Here is a 17,817-nt window from a genome sequence, read left to right as displayed (position 1 = left end):
CAGCCTTATTTTTACTTGAATTTCAGAATCATTGACGTGCATATGTCACCATCAGAAACTTCAAAATCACAGAACAGTTTAGTAATTCCAAGAAAGGCACCTACTGCAGTAATTTGAAGCTTTATAATACACCTTACTTAGTCAGGGAAATTGGCCATTAGAGAAGAATAATTTGTTTCATTACTGTGTCATTGAGTGCTGCATCTTGTAGATGCCCCTTAGTGGGCTAGTTAGTCTCCACTACACATTTTACTTGCTTTTAAAGAAAAGTCCGAAATTAAATTATGCTTTCCAAACAACAGGTTTCTGATTCTGACTTAGTAATGAAAGAATAAATTGCAATTACCTTGCCTATCATGAGCCATTAATTCTAAACAAATGCAAAAATGTTCTAGTGAAGTAGGAGAAGTGGAAAGCCGTCTCGTGATTTAAGAAAAAACAGTTCCATATACTGTGAGGTTGTTTGTGTATTTGGGATGATGGGATGAGATGGTAGACAGAAGATGCTGTTTTAACACTCGACTGGTTGCAATTCTTGTTTTGAGAAATTCCACTTACCCGCTTTTCCTGCAGGTCTGAAGGAAGGAAAATTCACCACACAATTTGATGTTCAAATGCTTTATGTGAGTAGCTTTGTGATGAAAGAAGTGCTTGTCAGTGAAAAGTTAGGCACTTGTGCTTAGTTGCCTTGCCTGCCTCTTTTTGTCCTGTGGGGTCTTGTAGCAAACCAGTGCAAGCAGCACCCTGAGGTTAAGTGGCCAACTCACCTCAGATAGTTGTGGTGTGAAAGCTGAAGCAGTAGTGATGGCCTAAGGGCTGGGTGAGCTGACATCCCTTCTGGAAGAAGTGCTTGCTTGTGATGAAACTTAATCACAGAATCACAGAACTGTAGGGGTTGGAAGGGACCTCGAAAGATCCAAAGGGTCCAACCCCCTGCCAAAGCAGGTTCCTTAGAGCAGGCTGCCCAGGGAGGCGTCCAGACGGGCCTTGAATATCTCCAGAGAAGGAGACTCCACAACCTCCCTGGGCAGCCTGTCCCAGTGCTCTGTCACCCTTCCCGTGAAGAGGTTCTTTGGCATGTTGGTGCGGAACTGCCTGGGCTCCATCTTGTGGCCATTGCCCCTTGTCCTGTCCCCACAAACCACCGAAAAGAGGTTGGCCGAATCCCTCTGTCTCCCACCCCTCAGGTATTTATACACATTGAGGAGATCCCCTCTCGGTCTTCTCTTCTCCAGGCTGAACAGACCCAGGTTTCTCAGCCTTTCTTCATAGGGAAGATGCTCCAGGCCCTGTATCATCTGTGTGGCCCTCCACAGTCTTTTCTTTCCTGTCTTTCTTGTACCGGGGAGCCCAGAACTGGACACAGCACTCCAGGTGAGGCCTGACCAGGGCAGAGTAGAGGGGGAGGATCACCTCCCTTGACCTGCTGGCCACACTCCTTTTAATGCACGCCAGGATCCCATTGGCCCTCTTGGCCACCAGGGCACACTGCTGGCTCACGGCCAACCTGTCGTCCACCAGGACCCCCAGGTCCTTCTCCTCAGAGCTCCTCTCCAGCAGGTCGTGCCCCAGCCTGTACTTGTAGAAGGCACCGAGGTTGGTCGAGCACGAATTTTCCTTTGGTGAATCCATGCTGACTACTCCTCATAACCTTCTTCTCTTCCAATTGCTTGGAGATGGCATCCAGAACAAGCTGTTCCAACACCTTTCCAGGGACAGAGGTGAGACTGACTGGCCTGTAGTGTCCCGGATCCTCCTTCTTGCCCTTCTTGAAGACCGGAGTGACATTGGCTATCCTCCAGTCTTCAGGCACCTCTCCTGTTCTCCAGGACCTTTCAGAGATGATAGAGAGTGGTTCGGCGATCACATCTGCCAGCTCCCTTAGCGCACGTGGATGCATCCCATTGGGACCCATGGATTTGTGTGCTTCGAGCCCACTCAGACGCTCCTGAACCAGTCCCTCATCAACCAGGGGGAGCCCTCCACATCCCAGACTCTTTCTGTTCCCTCCAGGGTCGAGGAGTCCTAGGGGGGAGTCCTTGAAGCAAAGACTGAAGCAAAGAAAGCATTCAGTATCTCCACCTTTTCAGAGTCTCCTGTGACCAGGACACCCCCCTCGTTCAGCAAGGGACCCACATAATCCCAAGTCTTCCTTTTACTGTTTACATACTTAAAAAAAAAAAAACACATCTTATTATCCTTTATCTCTTTTGCAAGCCTCATCTCTAGGTGGGCTTTAGCCTTCTTTGAGAAAGAAGGAGAGGGACTGACTGAGTTCGGGAACTTGAATTCTGTTATCTCTTTGTGGATCTGTATTTATAAATAGGTAGGAAGATGCTGGTGAAGAAAATGTGATCTCCTTTCTTTGCTTATCCAGAATGTCCCCAACACACTTTTATTTCCTGCTCACACAAGAAATACGTTGATTTATCTTGGCATTCTTCTAGATCATTTTTGCATTGGGTTTGGTTTTGATATCAGTCAATGACTGAGAAAACTTAGCAGTTGTACTACAGAATAAATGACAAGGTACAGAACATCATCTTTATAGCGTTCCTGTACTTCGGAAATAGCTTGGCCATCTATTGTGGATCTAGGAAACTGAGTTTTTTGTTAAGGACTCAACGTGACTGTGGCAGGCTGATTATTCCATAACATCTTAATTTAACATCTAACTGTTTATTTTGTTTCTAAAAACTTAAATACAGTTTAAAGTACACTTCTTTTCAAAACCTTCTTGTGGCAAATTGAAGATACGAAGATAGTTATAGATTTGTAATGATGATGGTTCCCTGTATTGTATGAGACTCAACACGTCACTGGTTTTTATCAGACCAAGTAAAACAGCTGACCGTGCTGCAAGCTGGTGGGTTAAAAGCTTTCTTTGTGCGTGGCTCCTCTACTCCGAAGTTAAGGGCTGTCAGTGTGCAGGTGAAATTCAGGCAGCTGTTTTAGGAGATGCTGGTTGAATGATGCATGGGTTTTGGGCACAGGCATGGTGCCAGTTGGTTATAATTTATGTGGTGTCATCTTCCACTGTTCATGCTCATCCCAGGGCAGCTCATTCTGCACAGCAGTGAGCAATAGCCTCAACTAAGCAGCTCTGCCCAGTGCAGACTGCTGCAGACACCTGAATTGGGGTGTGTGTGTGTGCATATGTTTGTCTTTTCAAGCTGGAATTGCTTCCTTGATCTGGTTTACAGCACAGTTCTGTAATTCAGAAATAACAACTGCTGGAGGGAACTGTAGTGATGGGGTAGCCTAGACAGAGTAATACTTCATAAGAATGTTACATTAATTTTCTTTTGGAATATGCTTGAACTTCTGAGAAGGCTGGATTATCTTTCAGACAAAAATTGATTGTTTGATTTACAGACTTTCAGTATTATCTGTGATAGTAAGTTCTGGTCTTTTTTATTTTGTTTTTAAGACCTATCTAGTCACCATGGTGTTTTGCTGTAATCCTGACAGTTAATATCTTCTGTGTCAGCCTCTAAGAATTTTGCTCAGAAATCTGTGCCGAATGTATCAGTTGCAGTTTTACCTACCAAGCCCACAAAGTATCTAATCACATCAGTTACTGGTGCTTCCTTTTTCTCAAAAGCAATAAATTTTTAGTTGAAAGCAAACCTTTATTTGTTGCACACTACACATTTCATGAAGTGTGTGAACCTAGTAGTGCTGATTCGCAGACTTTTCTCATTTGTAACCTGATCTTTAAACAATTTACTCTGATTTGTAAAAATCTTGACATTACACACTTTTCCTAACTTCTGCATTAATTGTAAGTACCTAACTTTTAAAACAGTAGATCCTGGTTTCCGCACTAAAATGCTGATTTGAATACTAAGTTCAGGATGTTTTATTTTATTCTGAAAAAGCCTGCTGTTGGGTATTCTAGGATATCGGTACACTTAAAATTAAATAAGAAATTTTTAAAATGCACACTAAATCCTTGAGATTAACTTAGTCTGTTAAAGTCTGTTAAAATAATCATAGATGTATTTGGTGCCAGGTTTATAATGAAACCACAGAATAGCTACAGGTTACTCAGTAAAGGCACCTGCTACTGGAGCTTGATGTGCTAAAATAACAGCTTTTGGTACAGCCTTCTTGAAAAACGCAGAAATGTATTTTGTTGAACAAATGGTAAGTTAAAAGTAAACTAAAAGTCCTTACACCTGAAATTATAGCAGCATTTTACAGGCAAAATATGCTCCGTAGAAGTTCAATATATAGGTGTTGGTATACTCAGTGTACTTCTAATAATCAAAAATTAATGCTCATTTTAACTGTTAATTAAATTCCAGTATCCATCCATATAGAATGATACATATCAGAAATGTAGTAAACATTTCATCCACAAACTTTTACAAGGCATTGTAATTTAAATTTAAAGCATGACCATCCAAATAAATTTAACCTGGGCTATACGATATGCAGTGTGCTGTATTATTGCAAATAGATGTAATTGGTAGCAAATGAAAACAATTAGAATAAAATTCTTTTCTTTTTTTTTTCTTTTAATATAGAGATTATTTCTCAGATTGCTTACTATGTTTGATGTCGCATTTATGCTGTTAAGGTGTGGTTTCCTGATTAACAGTAAATCTGCTCTGCTGTTAGTGAGGGGTGAACACAGTCATGTTTTTCTCCTTCCCACACTAACGCTTGCGATACCTTTTGAGCAGCTAAATTTTTCACTATCCTAACCTGGTCACGGCCTTCTGTTGCAAATGATCTTCCCCACAGTGGGGAAGCTGCATGAGCACATGGGTAATTGCAAGGAGGAAAAGGACCAGACGGCTGCTGTAAGCACAGACAGCCTATAAACCCGTCCTCTGCGAGCTGTACTTCTGCAGCCAACGCCAACCAGTGTGGGGGCTTGCTGCTGCCCAAAGGATGCTTTTGTAGTTCTGTCCCTTCTCCACATAGCTCTGCTCCTTCCTTTGCGTTAGATCCTGCCATTCTTCAACCCTTCTTTCAGCTGATAAACTTATGAACCCGATTCAGCAGAGAGTTTTGGCAGGTGAAGGGATTGGACCATCTTGTAGAGAATCTCTCAGGCACCAGAGCTGGTGCAACATAAGCAGCAGGAAATACTAGGACATGGGCAATGGGAGCCTCTCCTTCCACCAAGTGAATGGTGATGAGCTGTCCAGGTCAGCTTACTCCATCTTCTAGAACCCACTTCCTTTAGTTGCAACTTTTTCATGTAAATACTGTCACAGAAAAGTGTGGTACATGTTACAGGAACCTTAACTGCCTTAAGAAAGACCTTGTTGGCATTTTGAAGCACGGTCATATGAAGAAACTGATGCTTGACTGGCATACTTGAGCAATCCTGCAGGGTAAAAGCAGCGCCTAGTTGCTAGTTAAGTCTGGCGTGTTGGATTTGGCATTTTTGGATGAGGAGCCTGTAGTGCTTAAACTCTTCCCTGTTGTTGGTTAGAGCCACAAATTGTCAGTATTCCTAAAGCACATACTTTGATTTTTTAAGTACGAATGATCTGCAGTCAAGTTCTTTGGATGACAACTGGGTTTAAAAAAAGTGCTACAGGTGTATTTGAAAACATCTCAAGTTGGTTTTCTGAGGTCAGAACAAATGCAAACTGATGTAGTTATGTGTTTATTCACACTTGGAAGCCACTTTGAATGCAGACCAAGAGCCTGCTGCCAGCTCATTTATTTTCATAAACATTTGTTATTGTTAATCTTTTAAAACATAAACTGTGGTAGGGTAAGTAATAAGAGAAATAATAAGTATAACACAGCTGAACTTGCTAACTAACATCTTGAGACAGAATGAATAGTTGTGTGGTTGGCACTTTTTCATAGAATATCCCAAATCACAGAATCATAGAATACCCTGAGCTGGAATGGACCCATAAGGATCACCAAATCCAACTCCTTTTGTGAAAAATAAATTCACAGCAATAGTGGGCGGTGTGTATGAGAAAGGGAATGTTATTGGGAAGAATAAATTACAGGAATTGTTAAGTTTTTTATCAAGTTCTTCATAATAACAGCTTTTACTGTTAATTTTGTCTCTTATTTTTAGTGTGGACCTGACGAGTTTCTTTCCTCTGGAGTCAGTAGAAGGACTTCTACCATGAGTAATTCTACTGCAGATACAGGTATATATAAGAAAAAGACATTTACCATAGTTCTTCTTCAACAACATACGTGCGTTCTCTGTGATTTTTTTTAAATTTAATTCTTTATTGTCACCATTAGCAGCTGCACCAGGTCCTAAACTGTATGAAATCTGACTCCAATCTACTGCCAACAGTAGAGGCACTGGACTTTACCCAGCGTTGTTTAACAACAATATTGAGGAACTCTAAAACTGACTTGTTAAAATGGGTCAAGAAACACCAGTTTTCTATAATCATGTTCAAGCAAGTAGCCTCCTGTAGAGATTCTCAAGCACCTGCACAATTTTCCTGTAGTTGTGCATTTGAAATAAATTTGTTTTGCAGTATTCAAGGCTGTCTGGATTATGGAGTCAGAAGATTAATATCATAGACTAATCTCAGTTTGGTGGAACATAGGGCACATTGTGTGGATTTGTGATAAACAGTTAAGCTGATTCCCTTGAGTGTTCTTGTTCATGCTTTCTACCCTACTTCCAGGATTTCTTGAGCAGCAGCACAGACAGTCCTATGATTTATTTTGCAGTTGTTTTTCTGCCGGTTCATGTCCCTGTGCAATCTCTCCGTGGGTTGAGATGAACGCATTTTTTTTTGCAAGGGAAGCAGTATTTTTTTTTTTTTTTTGATCAGGTGGTTCCTCAGTCTGATTCACCACATATCTGCACAAATTGTTCCTTAGCACAGTGTTTTTTGGGCAGAGATAGTGGGAAATTAAGTAAACATGTACAGGATACACAAACTAGTTACATTTAAGTGATGTGATGGCTCAGTGTGAAACCACAGCCATGGCTTCTTCAATCATGTTAAAGTGGTGTTGCCAACCAAAGATGTTTATGCTTCATGTGTTGAGGAAGATGCAGTAAGTATATTTGGTTACCTGGAAGTTTAGGTCAGGCAAAAAGCTGAAAGTGAGAGAAAGCTGGGACTGCTTCCTTTAGAAATATTTTCAGTTTACGTGGGCTTGAAGTATTCATGTCCCATGGCTGTGTAAGTTAAGTAAATTAATTTACTTGTGACATCTGTCATCCATCAGTGGTCATGGTCATCTGGAGAGGTCCCGTATGGCTGGAGACTTGCTAATGTGATGCCTGTCTGTAAGAAGGGTCGTAAGGAGGACTCAGGGAACTAGAGGCCTGTCAGCCTGACCTTGGTGCCAGGAAAGGTGATGGAACAGGTCATCCTGAATGCAGTCACGCAGTGTGTGTGGGACCTCTGGGGGAATCAGGCCCGGTCAGCATGAGTTCATGAAAGGCAAGTCCTGCCTGACCAACCTCATCTCCTTCTGTGACCAGGTGACCCGCCTGGTGGGTGAGGGAGACGCTGTTGATGCAGACATGCATCAGACTTCAAGTAACATCCTCCTAGTAACATCAGACTTCTGAGCAAAGACCTAGATTTCAGCAAGGCCTTTGACATGGTCTCCCACAGTATTCTCCTGGAGAAGCTGGCAGCCCATGGCTTGCACACGGACACTGTGCTGGGTTAAAAACGGGCTGGAAAGCCAGGCCCAGAGAGTGGTGGTGAACAGAGTGAAATCCAGCAGGTGACTGATCACGATTTTTGTTCCCCAGGGGTCGATGTTGGGGCCATCCTCTTTAATATCTTTATTGATGATGTGGATGAGGGAATTGAGTGCACCCTCAGTAAGTCTGCAGATGACACCAAGTTGGGGGAAGTGTCAATGTACCAGAGGGCAGGAAGGCCCTGCAGAAGGACCTGGACAGGATGGGTCAATGGGCAGAGGCCAGTGGGATGAGGTTCAACACGGCCAAGTGCCGGGTCCTGCACTTTGGCCACAAAAACCCCATGCAGTGCTACAGGCTTGGGGCAGAGTGGCTGGAAAGCTGTGCAGAGGAAAGGGTCTGGGGGTGCTGGTTGATGCTCACCTGAACAGGAGCCAGCAGTGTGCCCAGGTGGCCAAGAAGGCCAGCGGCATCCTGGCTGTGTCAGGAGCAGTGCAGCCAGCAGGAGCAGGGAGGGGATCGTCCCCCTGTGCTCTGCTCTGGTGAGGCCACACCTCGAGTGCTGTGCTCAGCTTTGGGCCCCTCGCTACCAGAAGGACATCGAGGCCCTGGAGTGTGTCCGGAGCAGGGCTACGGAGCTGGTGAAGGGCCTGGAGCACAAGGCCTGTGAGGAGCGTCTGAGGGAGCTGGGGGTGTTTGGTCTGGAGAAGAGGAGGCTCAGGGGAGACCTCATTGCTCTCTGCAACTGCGTGAAAGGAAGGTGTGGGGAGCTAAGGGTTGGTCTCTTCTCACGGGTAACTAGCAATAGGATGAGAGGGAACGGCCTCAAGTTGTGCCAGGGGAGGATCAGGTTGGAAATGAGGAGACATTTCTTCTCAGAAAGAGCAGTCAGGCACTGGGACGGGTTGCCCAGGGAGGTGGTGGAGTCACCGTCCCTGGGGGTGTTCAAAGAGGGGTTGGACCTGGTGCTTAGGGACAGGGTTTAGTGGGTGACAGTGGTGGTAGGGGAACAGATGGACCAGATGATCTTGGAGGGCTTTTCCAGCCTTAATGATTTTATGATAGACAATTGTCTGTCAGCGTTGGTTTCTAATATTTGGTTTTATAAGGGTTCAAAGGACAGAGAAGATGAACCCTTGATAAGCATTTAAGTCCTAGTTGCTGTGTTTCCTATGGGAATCAAGAGTAAGGAAGAGTCTGAGAACTCTTCAGAACATTTTTCTCTTCTGTTTCTTAGTTGCACACGTTGGATTGTTCCTAATTCTGTTAATTGATTTAGTATGACTTCCATAGGCTTCTGCTTGTCTCGAAATAGCATAAGCTTATAATTCAGTAATTTAATAGCTGAAATGTATTTCAGGCTTGTGTAGATGTTATTTTTGTGACAAGCTGCCAATGGACAAGGAATATGAATTAGTACTGAGTTCATGTGGCTTTTATTAATTACCATTGTAACCACTGATACCTCATACTGACTTCCAGGGTGTCTAAATGATACTGGACATTAAAATAAGCTGGGTGTATTTGGCTTCTAATAAATCAAAAAAAAAAAGTAGTTCTCACTGATGCTTCTCTACTTAATTTTAAGATAAAAATAATCTGAATTAAAAATAATAGAGATGAATTAAAATTAAAAATAATTGAGATGGGGCTGTTTACGTAATACCACTGCTTCACCTGCAGTAGTTTTTCTATGTAGTGGGTCACATATCTAGAATATGTTTTGCATTTCTCATTCTGAGGTTCTTCACTTGGAAAGTATTTTTGTACAGTCATGAGTCATGATTTTGATGAACTCCTGTTTGTAAATCTGGGCCCCAAATTTCATTTTGTTTTGAGGCTTCTCTAATGTATATGTGTTTTCTGTTTTCACCCAAGTGTGAAATTCTGAAGAGGTAATGGCCTTGGGCATGCTTTAAAGAATTATTGAATCAATTTTGAAGGTTAGATGCCAAAAAAAAACACAATATGATTATTGTTCTGCATCAAGATTCGTATCAGACAACAGCTGCAGAAAGAAGTATGGTTTAAAAATGCTGGGGTCTTTATAGTTGGGATGGAATGAGTGCTAGCTTTTATTTTTGATTCAGTGACTTACTTGAAGCTCCACCATACTTAATATAATTACTACATTACCAAAAGGAGGCATTTTAATAGCACATGAGATTTTTAGGTCAGGTGTTGGTCGCTATTCAGAAGCCAGAGTCAATATATGCTTGCTAATGGGTAGATAGTGAAGATGCGTGCTGTATGTGCACGGGTTGAAACCGTTCTGTTAAGCACCATCCTTGTTGGCTGAATGCCTGACGTGCAAACTCCTGTAACACTCGGTGAAGGTGCTGAGAGAAAATGCTGTGCTTGCCACTTAGTTCCATTTTGCCACCTGTGATGAGTCAAGAGAGCCCTTGTGGCATTACTCCTGCAAAAGACTCTCACCTTAAACTAAAGGCAACATTCTTCTTAGGTTTCATTTGCTGTTTTATTTAGTCAAGCAGTCCTTGGCTTAGTAAAATCAGGGACTTAGTTGTGTCCCTTAAAAACCTTAAAACTAGATTTAACAAGATGGGACAGGTTGTTAGGCTTTAATAATAATATATCCTGTCCTGGCGTGGTGTTGGTGTGTTAAGTACCTTTCTCTTTGTCTTAAAATATCATCCCCTGCAAGTTTGCCACTTGTTCACATTTTCCAGAATACACACAGAGCACACAGTGGCATTTCTTGGTGGAAAAAGCAATGCATAACAAGCTCTTTTGTTATACATAGAGGGTATTAATTACCTTGACTTATGTACAGAGTGAGACTTGTGTGAAACACTTCTCAGCTTTAGATTGTCTTCAAAACTTAAAGGAAAATATGGAACCACTTGCCAACCTCACACGGATATTTGTTCCTAATCTTTAGGGATTCTCTGGAATACCAAATGAAGCACATGAGATGTTAAGGTTCTTTCTCTTGCTGGAATGAAGCTGTTTGTAGCATATAAATTAAAAAACAAAACAAAACTGTTTCTTAACAAAAGTGGTATACCTTAAGTGGTGTACAGTTAGACTTAAATACGATTTCCATTGGAGTTGTTGTCTTCTCTCTCATTTTAGGAAATTTTTTTCATCAAGTCTCTTAAACTCCTGTATCTTGCTCTAGGAAAATCTATTACTGGGGTGTGTAAATTTGCTAATGAATTTAATTTTTATTACTTTAACAGTTATTACTCCATTGTGATAGTTCCTAGAATAATGTGCCTGTTTCAGAGGTGGTGTTCTGTTTAAAAGTGCTCTCAAGGACTCTTGAGTCAGTTCCTTGAAATGTAACCATTGGTCACTTACCTCTTACAGGACCCAAATAAGCATATGTTGGGAGAAAAAAAAAAAAAAGAGAGAAAAAAAAAGAAAAGAAAAGAAAAGAAAAGAAAGCTGTTTGCCAAAGTGGAAGACTTTAGAATCTGTATGGATTTCGTGCTTCTCTGAGTCTAGTTAAGAAATTAATTATGCAGGAAGATAAGTTGGGAATTAAAAACCAAATGTGTTACAGTAGTTAGAGCAGTCCCAGTTACTACTGACTTGCACCTGTTCTGTGTAAGTAACTCTTTATAAATACATTACATGCATATTTGTTGAAAAGTTATCAGCCTCTCTGGCTGTAAGACTTCAAAACAAATAAGAAACCCCCTGCACCCCCAAAAAAAAACACAAAAACAAAAACAAAAACTACCATCCTTACAGTGGAGATTTGGAACAGCTGAAGGGGGCCTTTTTAAACTGTCCATTGGTTATATATGACCTGTTCTTTCGTACTATTCAGAGAGCTACAGATAACAGTCGATGTCAATACTGAGGCAGCAATTTCTCTCTTTTAGGTTTTGCCATTTATACTGCATAATAAGTGTGTCTTGTTTCCTTGTCCACCCCTTCCCTAAATACTTTAGCTAATGGGAATGATGACAAGAAATTAAAAGAAGGCAGATCTCCAATCTCTCCTTCTCGTGTCCTTCATCTTCGTCAAATTCCAAGTGATGCCACTGAAGCAGAAGTAATTTCATTAGGTCTCCCTTTTGGCAAAGTGACCAATCTCTTGATGCTAAAAGGAAAAAGTCAGGTACGTTTTCAATGTTTTAATTTTGCAAGCAAGGCTGATGATGTCATTCATGTTATATAACCCTTTTTATATTGCATTTGATTGAAATGGTTGCAGTGATGTCTAAATATTTCATTGAGGGCTCAAGATTTTCGTATTTTCAAATGTGGAAGGATATCTTGGTATTTAATGCTTTTAATATATTTTTGATTAAAAAATTACCTAGTAACCTGTTGATAATAATAGTAAACATTTAAACACCTTACATAAGAATATGTAGATGATCAAGAACTATGCTGCCACTATTTAGCTCTCTTGAAATAACCTGCTTGATTAAATAATTAACACACATATTAATTATTTTATGTGAAATAAATTGCTTACGTTTTTTATAAGTTCTTTTAGATGAGAAGGGGTAGTTCACATGGTGAATGAACACTAGAATCCTAAAAATAAAAGACATTCATTCATAAATTGTCTAGAGCGCTGGACCGGGTTAATATTATGATTAAACTGATAGATGTTTAGTGTTCTGTTCCTACTGCTTCGTTCAGTAGGTGTATCTGCAACCTAAGCAATAGTGGTTTGATTCAGGAATCTTATAAATTCATTAGCAGTGAATTTTTATTAGCATAGCTTCCCACGTCATACTTACTCCACCACTTTTTCAATGAGTGCTGAGAGAGCGCATGTCCTTGCAAGACCATTCTCATAGATAAAAATCTATTTAGAAAATCAAATCAAATATCCCCCACAAACTTGCATACATGAACACATTTTAATGCTGAGCAAATCAGCACTACAATTTCATGTAATCTTTTTTCTACTCAGAGTGGAATTGGGAATAAGTGATGGTTTGATGCTTTGTTCTTTCCTGTAAATAAAACAATGTTGAAAACTGTTACATATTTATTGCAGGCTTTTTTGGAAATGGCTTCTGAAGAAGCTGCTGCTAATATGGTGAACTTCTATACTTCTGTTACACCTCTCCTCCGCAGTCAGCCTGTTTATATTCAGTATTCCAATTACAGAGAACTTAAGACTGACAATCTACCTAATCAGGCTGTGAGTATATTATTTCCATTTAACAGGGTAAAATTGTAAATGACTTGCATCTGTAAATAAACAGACTACTTTCTACCAGCACTACACCAATAGTCAAATTCTAATAGATGTTTTTTTCTGTCAATTGTAACCTAGACAGGAAGTTACTTCAGACAGGGACTTCTCAATGTTACTGTGGAGGAGATCAGGTTCAGAACGTTCATCCCAATGACCAGGAAATCCAGTGAAGGTGGCAAGGAAGCCTGCATGGATGAATAAGCAGCTTCTGACTGAACTCATACAGACTCACAGAATTGAAGAGGTTGGAAGGGACCTCGAAAGATCCAAAGGGTCCAACCCCCTTGCCAAGCAGGTTCCCTAGAGCAGGCTGCCCAGGTAGGCATCCAGACAGGCCTTGAATATCTCCAGAGAAGGAGACTCCACAACCTCCCTGGGCAGCCTGTCCCAGTGCTCCGTCACCCTCACCACGAAGAAGTTCTTTGGCATGTTGGTGTGGAACTTGCTGTGCTCTGTCTTGTGGCCATTGCCCCTTGTCCTGTCCCCACAAACCACTGAAAAGAGGTTGGCCAAATCCCTCTGTCTCCCACCCCTCAGGTATTTATACACATTGATGAGATCCCCTCTCAGCCTTCTTTTCTCCAGGCTGAACAGACCCAGGTTTCTCAGCCTTTCCTCACAGGGAAGATGCTCCAGGCCCTGTATCATCTGTGTGGCCCTCTGCTGGACTCTTTCCAGGATATCCCTGTCTTTCTTGTACCGGGGAGCGCAGAACTGGACACAGCACTCCAGGTGAGGCCTGAGCAGGGCAGAGAAGAGGGGGAGGATCACCTCCCTTGACCTGCTGGCCACGCTCCTTTTAATGCACGCCAGGATCCCATTGGCCCTCTTGGCCACAAGGGCTCAGTGCTGGCTCATGGTCAACCTGTCGTCCACCAGGACCCCCAGGTCCTTCTCCGCAGATCTCTCCAGCAGGTCGTCCCCCAGCCTGTACTGATACATGCTGTTGTTCCTTCCCAGGTGCAGGACTCCACACTTGCTCTTATTAAACCTAATTTGGTTTCTTCCTGCCCATCTCTCCAGCCTGTGCAGGTCTCGCTGAATGGCAGCACAGCCTTCTGCCATGTCAGCTTTTAGCCTTACTTCTTCCACCAAGTTCCATCCAGAACTCCACCATCTCATGGTCGCTGCATCCCAGGCTGCCCCCAACCTTCACATCCCTAACAAGCCCATCCCTGTTGGTAAGAACGAGGTCCAGGAGCACCCCCTGCCTCGTCGGCTCCTCCACCACCTGGTGGAGGAGCATGAAGTGGCATGAAGTCCGTGGTGGAAGCCAGTCAGTAGGGGTAGATACTGTGTTGTCCAGTATTGTTTAACATCTGCATTAATGTCCTGGATGATGGGATGGGACACATCCTCAGCGTGTTTGTGGACCAGAACTGGGAGGAGCATTTGACATCCCAGATGGCTGTGCTGCTTGCTGTTCAGAGGGACCTCAAGCTGGAGAAACGGATGGGAATCTGATTAAGTTCGACAGAGGGAAATGCTAAGTCCAGCACCTGGGAAGGAGTAGTCCCAGGCACAACTGAGCAGCGAGGTCAAGCAGTTGGAAAACAGAGAGACCTCAGAAAAACCTGGGGATGCTGAGAGGGACCCCAACTTGACCATAAGCCAGCAATGTGCCCTTGCAGCAAAGAATGCCAACAGCCTCCCAGGTGGCATAAGGCAGACTGCAGTCAGCAGATTGAGGGAGGTGATTCTCCTCTTCTATTCAACACTGGTGGGGCACATCTGGAGTGCTGTGTCCAGTCCTGGCCTCCTCATGACAAGAGAGACACGGGCTTAGTGGAGCAACTTCATAAAAGGCCTCAAAGGTGGTTAGGAACTGGGGTGTCTGTCATACAAGGAGAGCCTGAGACTGTTCCAGTCTGAGACTGGACCAGAGACTGGCCAGAGCCAGGTCTGTTCAGCCTGAGGAAGAGAAGGCTCAGGGATCTCTTAGCGATGTGGGGCAAATACCTCGTGAGGGGAGAGTGAAGAGGGTGGAGATAGGCTCTTCTCAGATATGCCCCGTGACAGGACAAGAAGTCGTGGGCACATTCATATACAGAAAAATCCACTGAAACTTTAAAAAAAAAAAAACACAAAACTTTTTACTGTGAGCATAGTAAAACACTAGAATGTGTTGCTGAAAGAGGTTATGCAGTCTCCATCCCTAGAGGCATTTAAAACTTGACTGTAAGCAGTCATAAGCAGCCCGCTTTAGGTGACCTTGCTCTGAAACAAGGGCATTGGAGTAGATGATCTCTGAAGGTACCTTCCAGCCTCAGCTGTTTTGTGATTCTGTTTGGTGCTGTTGAGAGACATGGGGTGCACTTGTCTTCCTTATGTAAAGCGAGACTGGATCCTCAGGCTGTCCCCTTTTAGAAAACAAACTAGGAAGGAAACTGGGAACACTCTGTTAGGTGTTCCAATAGAGATGGATGTATATTTCTGAAAAAAAAAAAAAACACAAATTATGCATTGTGTCTTTGTGTGTTGGACTTTTTCCTTCAAGTCCTGCTTAGCTTCTTTAGGAGAATCTCGTTTCTCTCTGCTATGAGATGTGATGTGGTTACAGTAGTGTTTATTACCTACTGCAAGAGAAGTTCCTTGCTCCTTCTATGAATCTCCCAGTATGTATGCCGTGCTGAAGACTCTATTGCTTGCCCCATTCTTCTCCAGAGCACTTCAGTTAAAGACACTCTTATTTGGGGGGAGGAAGCATTAGCCTCTCTTACAGCACTCTGCATGAACCAGGATGGAAGATGGCAGCCAACCTTTTTGCTTTCCAGGCACAAATTATAAGTCAGACAATAATGTATGAAGGAAGAAATGCTTCTGGTTCTGTCTCTTCATATGTTCTAAGAATTTCATGTTTTTTCCTCTGAATTAACAGATGAAATAAGTGAATTCTTCAGAGCTCACTGCTCCTATTAGTTAGAGAATAATAAAAACTGCTTCAAAATTGTTTTTCTGTTTTCCAGTCAATGAAAGGGCGTAGTGCATGGAAGTTATAGTTTATAATAATTTCTCAACAAAAAGTTTTTAAGGACATACTATGTCTTGCAGATGTAGAGGTAACTGTTCCTGGTGTTATTTTCCTTTGTAAAGATAAATGAACGCAAACTGCGTTAAACATTACAGTATTTGTCTTGTGGGCTTTGAGACATCTTCTCATTTGCTTAGGTGCCCTGTCAGAAGGATTCATTTTCTAATGTGAAGAAGTCAAAACATTTCTATGCATCTTTTCTAGATAGCTTTCTGTTTTTAAAAATAAGATGGTTTTTATGAGTTACTATTTTGTTAATCATACTTGTCAAGTGTAAACTTTGGTCAGGCAGTACTCTACATCAGGGATTTTGAAGGCTAACAGCGTGAAAGAGCTTTTGGCATGGATAGTCAAGCCTTCATTTCAGAAGAAAAAGTCCTCTGTATAAGGAAAGGACCAGGAAGTTTCCTCAGTGAAGAGATTTCAAGACAATATCATCAGGCTCATGTTTCTGATAATACAATTGGGAACTGATTTCTGGTCCAGATACAGTAGGAGATGGGCAAGTGTCTATGGATTCATTTTGCAATGGCCAAGAACACCCCTGTTGTCCTTTTAAGTGGATTTTAGCACAAGATGAAGGTTTCGCTTCATTGTCATTGAAGCCACTGTCATTTGTCACAGTAATAGTTGTATAATTTCAGTTTAGGTTTTGATCTTTAGTAACTACATAGCCATGCTTCATTGAGGGAGATGTTATGTTATTCATGTCCTGTGTGCAAGATGAGATTCGTAATTTCTCTCAATGCCTAGAACTATAAAAGGAAGCTCTTGAGTGATGAGTTTATCAATTAGCATGGAAGGTATATGATTTTAAAAAAATCTCCACATTTAATGTTTTCTATTTAGTTTTCAATCTAGTTTTCAACACAAGTATGATCATTGTTACATTCAATATTAAGCAGTTTTGGAAAAAGTGATTGAAGAATATTCCCAGAGGGAGCTACTCTAAAGACTAATTGTTCTCTAATTGGACTTCTGGATGAGGTTTCTAACAGGAACTTGACACTAGTAATACCGTTTTTCAATGAACATTTATGGTTAAGTATAGAAATACTAAAAACTGAAGGAGCTTGAGGTATCCTTGAAGTAGGAATTCTGTGAGTAATTGAGCTCACCTAACAGCTTTTTGCTGCCAAAAGAGAAAGTCTCCTGCTTCCAGCTGCATGTCCTATTCTCTCCTTCACAGCGACAGTGCTTGCTGGATTCTTCCGTGAGTGACTCAGTTCATAACATGGCATTTGAAACAAACAATTTTTCTGGGTTAGTATGTTGAATACACGTAGGTTTGGGTTCAGAGGAAAAATGTAGCAGGATCGACTCACAGTAACAGTGAGCCATTCAGTCAGCATATTACATCTTTAAGAACTGCACTCGGAAGTTCAATTTACCTAGAAATTTGTCATCAGATTCATTATTTATAAGTTAACCATGGTACTGTGATTTCAGGTACACATTTTTATGCCTTTTATGGGTTAATGTTGGCTGTCCATCAGGTGCCCACCAAGCTGCGCTCTCACTCGTGCTCCTCAGCAAGACATGGGAAGAAAATATGATGAATAAACTCATGGGTTGAGATAAGGACAGGGAGATTACTCACCACTTACTATCCTGGGGAAAACAGTCTTGACCTGGGGAAGAGTAATTTTTCACCCATTAAAAGTAGAGTAGAACTACTCTAGAAGAGAGCTCAGGTAGAGTTGGAGAATGATGAGAACTTAAAAACCAAAACCAAAACCATCAGCAAAAAAAAACACCTAAGCTGACCTTCCACCTGCAGGCCCCTGTCTTCGCTCCTGCTTGTGCTATCTTTTCCCTTTCCCAGGTGGTGCAGGGGGACAGGGAATGGGTGTTGCTGTCAGTTCATGATGCCTGGTCTCTGCTGCTCCAAAGCAGTGTATTTTGTCCTCGCATCTTGCTGAGGGGTGAGGGGGTGAGAGGTCCCTGAAGCTGAAAGCCTGCTGTGTACTTCTG

General features: G+C 42.1%; 1 protein-coding gene across 6 annotated transcripts in view; it reads left to right on the top strand.

Annotated features, from left to right (window-relative positions):
- The window catches only part of PTBP3 (polypyrimidine tract binding protein 3), a 71,113-nt gene that overhangs the window by 26,313 nt on the left and 26,983 nt on the right, over positions 1-17,817 (top strand). For 5 of the 6 annotated variants that reach the window (XM_082782925.1, XM_082782920.1, XM_082782921.1 and 2 more), the window contains 3 exons: positions 6,062-6,137; positions 11,542-11,711; positions 12,609-12,755. In XM_082782925.1, the coding sequence (XP_082639051.1) occupies positions 6,113-6,137; positions 11,542-11,711; positions 12,609-12,755 (342 nt within the window). In that variant the 5' untranslated portion in view covers positions 6,062-6,112. Of the gene's footprint in view, positions 1-514; positions 624-6,061; positions 6,138-11,541; positions 11,712-12,608; positions 12,756-17,817 lie in introns of those variants that run through there. The other variant, XM_082782922.1, reaches the window with a different exon arrangement.

The sequence above is a fragment of the Aythya marila genome (assembly GCF_965140915.1).
Source record: "Aythya marila genome assembly, chromosome: Z".
Lineage (NCBI taxonomy): Eukaryota > Metazoa > Chordata > Aves > Anseriformes > Anatidae > Aythya > Aythya marila.
This window is presented reverse-complemented; position numbering and strand designations above follow the sequence as displayed.